General features: G+C 39.2%; 1 protein-coding gene across 1 annotated transcript in view; it reads left to right on the forward strand.

Annotated features, from left to right (window-relative positions):
- The first annotated feature begins 185 nt into the window (after nt 1–185).
- The window catches only part of CPEB4 (cytoplasmic polyadenylation element binding protein 4), a 37,870-nt gene continuing 31,057 nt past the window's right edge, over nt 186–6,998 (forward strand). Inside the window, exon 1 of the mRNA XM_010015913.1 lies at nt 186–2,206. Coding sequence (XP_010014215.1) covers nt 1,085–2,206 — 1,122 coding nt within the window. The 5' untranslated portion in view covers nt 186–1,084. The remainder of the gene's footprint in view (nt 2,207–6,998) is intronic.

Raw genomic sequence — 6,998 nt, forward strand, 5'->3', positions numbered from 1 at the left:
TCTGCGGGAACCCGCGTATCTCGGTGGAAAGAGGCGAGCCCCGCACCAGAACCCACCCTCCCAGAAGCAGTGAGAGCAAGAAAATCTCCTTCCCCTTCCTCCTGCACAACTCGCTGTCCCCTCCCTTCCCTTTCCCGAACTGTGAATGCTGATTTCTGAGATGAAAATCTTCCTCATCGGACAGCCAGGACTCGTATGAAGGACACGCAAATACTGGATCATAAATAAGAAGCGAGTCTGACGAGCTCAGAAACCCAGCCCAAAAGGAGCAGCATCAAGAATCCACCCCTCTCCTGCACAACTGACTCCCCACCCAACACACATAGAATACTAATTTCCTGAGATAAGATCTTGCCCCTTTAAACAACCACACACACGCGCATACACACACAGTGTATATTATTACTAAATATAATAGGTTAAACCCAACAGCACGGGGAAAAAGCCTCTACTGCAACTCGCTCCCCCTTTTCACCCTTCTGAATGCTGAGATCCTGAGGTAAATTTTTCCTTTACCCACAGCAAAGACTCTTTTTGAACAGGACACAAATATATATTAGATTATAGAGATGTATTAAATTATTCCAGATTTAAATCTATTTTTTGCTGCCAAGGGGTCGGGGGACCAGACGTCATTGTATTTTCTTTTTTTTTTCCCCCTTCCCTCTTAACTCATTTATGGGCGAGTCGAGGCTGCTGAGAAGGAAGAAAACAGGATAGTTACAGTCTCTTTATCCTTATTTCCCAGAAGCTTTTTCTCTCATTGCTGTGCATTTCCTTTAGGAAAAAAAGGAAACCTCTTATTTTGTGAACCAAAGATTTATTTTTCCCTTCCTCCTGGCCAAAGGAAGGAAACGGACGAAATTGACACATTTAAATAGTTGGAGAGATCTATCTTTTGCAAAAAAAAAAAAAAAAAAAAAAAAAGCAGCAAACATCTTTATCCCAATCTGAAATAGCGTGGAGGGAGAAACTGGAATATCTAGCTAAAACCAGGATACTAATCTCGCCTCTGAAGAGGACGAGGTAAACACTAAACATCAACTTGTTCTTACAGGGAGGATTCAAACCCTAAATATAATAAATGGGGGATTACGGGTTTGGAGTGTTAGTGCAAAACAACACTGGAAATAAGTCAGCTTTTCCAGTCAGATTTCATCCACATCTGCAGCCCCCACACCATCATCAAAATGCAACCCCCAGTCCTGCTGCTTTTATAAATAATAACACAGCTGCCAATGGCAGTAGTGCTGGGTCAGCTTGGCTCTTTCCTGCTCCAGCTGCCCATAATATTCAGGATGAGATTCTGGGGTCAGAAAAATCTAAAACTCAGCAACAGGAAAAGCAAGAGTCCCTAGAAAAACAGCAGCTTTCCCCTGGTCAAAGTCAGGAAGCAGGCATGCTCTCTGAACCTGAGAAAGCTAAAACTGAAGAAAATCAGGGCGATAATTCTTCAGAGAACGGCAATGGAAAGGAGAAAATAAGAATAGAATCGCCGGTCTTAACAGGATTTGATTATCAAGAGGCTTCAGGGCTAGGTACTTCGACACAGCCCTTGACATCCACTGCATCTTCTCTGACTGGTTTTAGTAACTGGTCTGCAGCGATAGCTCCTTCTTCTTCTACAATAATCAATGAAGATGCAAGTTTTTTTCACCAGGGAGGGGTCCCTACTGCCTCAGCTAATAATGGTGCTCTGCTGTTTCAGAATTTTCCACATCACGTCAGCCCTGGCTTTGGTGGTAGCTTTTCCCCCCAAATTGGACCCCTCTCTCAACACCACCCTCATCACCCCCATTTTCAGCATCATCACAATCAGCATCAGCAACAGAGGAGGTCTCCTGCAAGTCCTCATCCACCTCCATTCACACATAGAAATGCTGCTTTTAATCAGTTGCCTCATTTGGCTAATAATCTTAACAAGCCACCTTCTCCATGGAGCAGCTACCAAAGTCCATCGCCTACACCATCTTCATGGAGCCCTGGTGGAGGTGGATATGGTGGGTGGGGTGGGTCCCAAGGTCGAGACCATCGCAGGGGACTGAATGGAGGGATAACACCCTTGAACTCCATCTCGCCCTTAAAGAAGAATTTTGCAAGTAATCATATCCAGTTGCAGAAATACGCTCGACCCAGCTCAGCCTTTGCTCCAAAATCGTGGATGGAAGACAGTTTGAATAGAGCTGACAACATTTTTCCTTTTCAGGTGAGCACACTCTTGTTATATCCATAAGGAAAATAACACGTAAGTGTATTAAAAATGCCCTAGAAAGCGTTGGGGGTTTGAACAGCACCATCTGATTGTGTGACTTATGTGCTTGCAACTAAAAATAATATATGTCTAACAAAATGTCATCATGTGAATTATGCTCTGAACTGTGAGTCATGTGGTTTGTTTTTTTGTTGGTTTTGTTTTGGTTTTTTTAATAGTGGTAATCATGTAAGTATCTTTTGCCTCCCAGACATCTGTATTAGCAAGTTTCCTTCAGCTTAATACTTATATTCAGAAATAGCTGATGAACAAATTCAGTTGCAAGTAGTGAGTATATTTACTAAAAGGAGAAAGGAATAAAGTGCTGCCTGATGAAGTATGAAGATATGAGGCCTTTTTAAGTATTCAAGAATGTACCACATGTAAGAAAAAGTATGAAGTGATTGTATTTTGGTTTGCAGTGTCAGATGGACTTGTAGTGCAACATCATTTTTGTAGCATTTTTTTGGAAACTCTGCTTGTTTTTACATGATGGTAATCAATGCAGTTTGCTTTCCTCAGTAATTGCAGCAAATTTTCCCCATAGGCCATTAAATCATCACCAAAAATAGATCTGGACGAGTGGTCTCCTATATTTTAATGTGGCCTTATCCTGCCAGGAGCAGGTTGTCTAACAGTTCAACCTTTCCTCCAAGCTGACTTTTTATAACTTTGAAAAGAACTATATAATGTTGAACCTAATCTGCAGTACAAATTAAACTAGAAGTACTCTTCCCTTCGTCAGACCCCTAGTTAAATCTAGCTTTTATGTTTGTCTGTGCCTTTTGTAAACTCCTTTAGGGTGAATCAAAAAATCCAAGAGTTCTTTTACATTTAAAGGGTTGTTTTTCAGGATCTTCAAATAAGGACAGAAGTAAAAATGTCAGAGTGATTGCAGTATTTCTACCCATGCTGTAAGAACCTGGGTGACCTACTTTAAAACAATTTGAAAGATCTGAAGATAAAAACCATGCAATATGTTTCATGTTGTAAACAACCCCAAAGAGACAGAAATCTATTTAATAATGACTTTGTGGACTCAGACCTAGGAACAGTTCAGTTTTCCTTCCTCTACTGTTCAGTTTCTTTTTGGTTTGCAGGATCTGCCTGTGCAGCCTTCTAACAACGGAGCAGCTGCTGGCAATAACTTTCCATTAGAGACCTTTATTCTAGTGCAGAGCTACTAGCTGGTTCAGTGTCAGGTAGAGCCCCTGTAAATTCAGAATGCATAGTAATAATTGATTTTAATGTCAGGATTTGTAATTAATATCGTAAACCTGTGTTCAACATACCAAATTTATACACTGAAACCATTAGAAAAAGGGACACAGCTGTAGTCAGTCTTTTTTCAGCCTCACTGCAGCGAGACTTGGCTCACAGTTAATTCATTCTCTACCCTGACACATAGCTGATGTTCAGAGTGACAGAATGAGATCAAGTGTGTCCTTGCTGCTCTGTATACAGCCCAAATATATACACAGGGATAGAAATGTGCTTGGTTTGACATCAAGGAGATCTCAGGAAATCGGCAAAGCCAACCTTGACTTCTGGGTTGTGTTCCAAACATAAAATAGCAGATCCGTATATTTGATCATGGTAAGGAAATAGTTTTTGTGTAGCATGTTGGTATCTGTTTACATAAACACTAAGATGAAGCTGTACATGTCAAGACCAAGTCTGACACTCCTTCATGCCAAGAAAAGGAAAGTGTTGGAGCGAACTGCTTTTCCAGTCTGTTACTATCACTTCTGTGAAGAAAAGGGCAGGGCAGCAAAACAGGACTTCAGCACTGCAGACCTACAAAGATGCTGATTGATTTTGAAGCCATGTTGGACAACTGCTTTTTATAACTTTTTGTATAAAATCTTTAGCTCCTTTGGTCCCTCAGTCATTTGTGTGTTGAAAGCATACTGAATTTTTGAATCACTGGAAACAAATGATGTAAAATTGGACCTTTGATCTCTTTATTTTTTCTTGCTTATTCTGATTGTATGCCTGAATCCAAGCAAAAATAAGGACTTTTGCTTATTATATATTTGTGTTCATGCATATGTACATATATATATATATACACAGAGAGAGAGAGAGAGAGGAAGTATCCTTGGTGATGCAATCATGTACTGGATAAGGCTATTTTGTTACTGGAATCTTCTTAGATTCCTGTTTAGGAAATAATTGAAAGCTGTCTTTGCTGCAGCAACATAATGGAGTCATTTGATACAACTATCCCTTTCATTTAATATTTATGCTTTGCTGCTTAAATCATTAACAAGTGTTGCTGTAATCTAGTGAAAATGAGTTTCTTTAGAAGGCAAGATGTAAACCAGCAATTGCAAATATTTGGGGATCACTTTTTTCTCAACGGTTGCCTCTACTTTGGCACATGGTGAAACACAGAAGTCTATGTTTTGATGGAAATCTTAAGGTAACCAAGTGTAAGTGCTCATTTCCTCTTTAGAGAGGACAACATTGCATAATGTCCTTATAAGCCACTGATGTGAACTACTGCTCACTTCAAATATTTCTGTCCATGGCCCTTAGATGCTTCCAATGAAGTGGGCATTCCAAATGGCACAGCTGAAAGGAAAATACTGTGGTGATCTCTTTGATAATCTTGCAATCTGATGATTGCTTGCTCAGTATTGAGAGCTGCATGCAAAACATTGTGCTTTTTGTTCTAAGTGTTTTTCCTTTGGAATTCTGTCTCCTAGCATTTCAGAAGTAGCATGTCTGTAGGAACCTCTTGTTGCAGAGATGGAACTGGAAGCAAGGTCAGAGAAGACTGTTACCAGATCTGCTAATGAAATTAAGTTTTGATATTGTGCTTTAGCCACTGGGCAGGCTTCCCCCTTCAGATCTTTTGAAAAGAGAAAAGCCATTGTTCTTTGTGCATTCATTTGAAAAGGAAATGGTCTCCAAAAGAAAAAATGGTTCCTGAATTAAAAAAAAAAAAGTGTCTTTTGGATGTAACAGCCTTCCCTGAGAATTAAGAAATGAAAATGCTTTGACTGTAACTATTGCATCTTAAAAAGTTACTGATTTTTAAAAACAATTACTTCTCTCCCAGCAGCACTGACAAACTAAGTGCTCAGTAATTGCATTTTACTGCAGCATTGCCCTCAAGATTGTTTTGGCTTTCCTTTTGCTATGTACTTGCACTTCCTCATGAGAGTGGAACATCCTGCCTGTTATGCAATGCATAAATCTTGCTTTGATAGGCATTTCCAGGTTTCCAGATCTCATCTTTAAATGCATGATGATGTTTTCCAAGTTGGTCTTTGAAGGCACAAGCAAGTTAAGCAATAGTGTTCAGCTTTCTGTAAAAATGCTTAAAAAGAATTTGTGTTTCTTCCTGGAATCAGCCTTGAAAATAACTGCCCATTTCAAAGAATTCTGTCCATGAGAGCAGTTCATTATATCCACTTGTTCAAAACGTTTTTTCCTTTCTTCTGCAGTGGCTAGTTTCCAGGTATATCACCCCTTCAAATTCATTGAGGGGCTCTGCCAGGGAGACTTTCTCTTCCCCCAGGCAGATATGGAATGTTTGAGAAAACACATACGTGATTACAGAATGTGTTTGAATTCTGAGCCATACATCATGATTTGTTTGCCCATAGAAATGGGTTGATTTAATAAGTGTGTTAAACAAATTCACAGACTACTGGAATTAAAAAATAACCTCTTGAATGCATTTGCCAATCTTTGCTCTTGAAGGAATTTTGCAAATAAATTCCTTTACCGTGCCTCTTTATTTTACTATTTGTTCTTTGTTTCCGAGGAACCTCTTTGGGAATCGCGATGGCTGGTTGTATAACACCGGGCTAATTGCTTTGCAGCAAGTTTTGCAGAATTTTATTCTAGCAACAGCAATTATTCCAAGAAATTTCGAGCTATCATTTTGAAGGAGAAAATAAACACTTGATGCTGGATTTTTAAATGCCTGTTCACCCATTTTTCTGTAACTGCATCAGCTGTGTAGTAATTAGTGTTTTGTGTGCTGTTCCCCACAGCTACTGATCTATGGAATTAGAAGCAGTCTAATGTGGTATGACATGCACGAGTTAAGTACTGTGGAAGTTAACACTGTTCTTGTTTTATAAACTTACTACTGACGTTAATACTTCGGCTTTGGCCCTCCTGTGTGTTTTTGACCTCAGGGTTTCTTTTTAAAGACAGCTTTTGTTAGAAGCTATTTGAATTATGTTTGTATTTTCCTAAGATTAAAAGGAGTATTCTTATTAAGCATTTTGCTTTGAAAATTGCATACTTAGCAGCCTAGCTAAAGATTGAGAACACAAGATATTGTGGAAAATAAAGACACACAAAAAACTTAATACGTGGTTAAAATAGCATCAGACATGTTACTGGAAATTTTTATAAAGGTCTGTAATTTCTAAGACTTTAAAAAAAAAAAAAAGGTTCAAGTTTGACTAAACCAGAAGTGCTCCCTCCCAGAAAAACTCCTATGCTATGCGTCATTTAACTTTTCCAGCTTTTTCTTATTGTTCCCTGGTGAAGCTATAAAAGATGATCAGGGCAGCATACAGCAACATCCTTTCAGGAAAAACCTGTTTATTCAAAGCCTTTAATTCACTGGATACTGGACTGGAAGCTGGAATACAGCATTTGCAGGGTGTTGGGAAGGAGGAGAAGCTTACGCAGAAGCAGAATCAAGTCCAAATTTGCTCTTCAATTAAAAGAAAAGCATGGAACTTGTATTTAGTACCTACAATACCACCTCTCCCTA

This window comes from Nestor notabilis, unplaced genomic scaffold, assembly GCF_000696875.1.
Source record: "Nestor notabilis isolate BGI_N333 unplaced genomic scaffold, ASM69687v1 scaffold14140, whole genome shotgun sequence".
Taxonomy (NCBI): Eukaryota; Metazoa; Chordata; class Aves; order Psittaciformes; family Psittacidae; genus Nestor; species Nestor notabilis.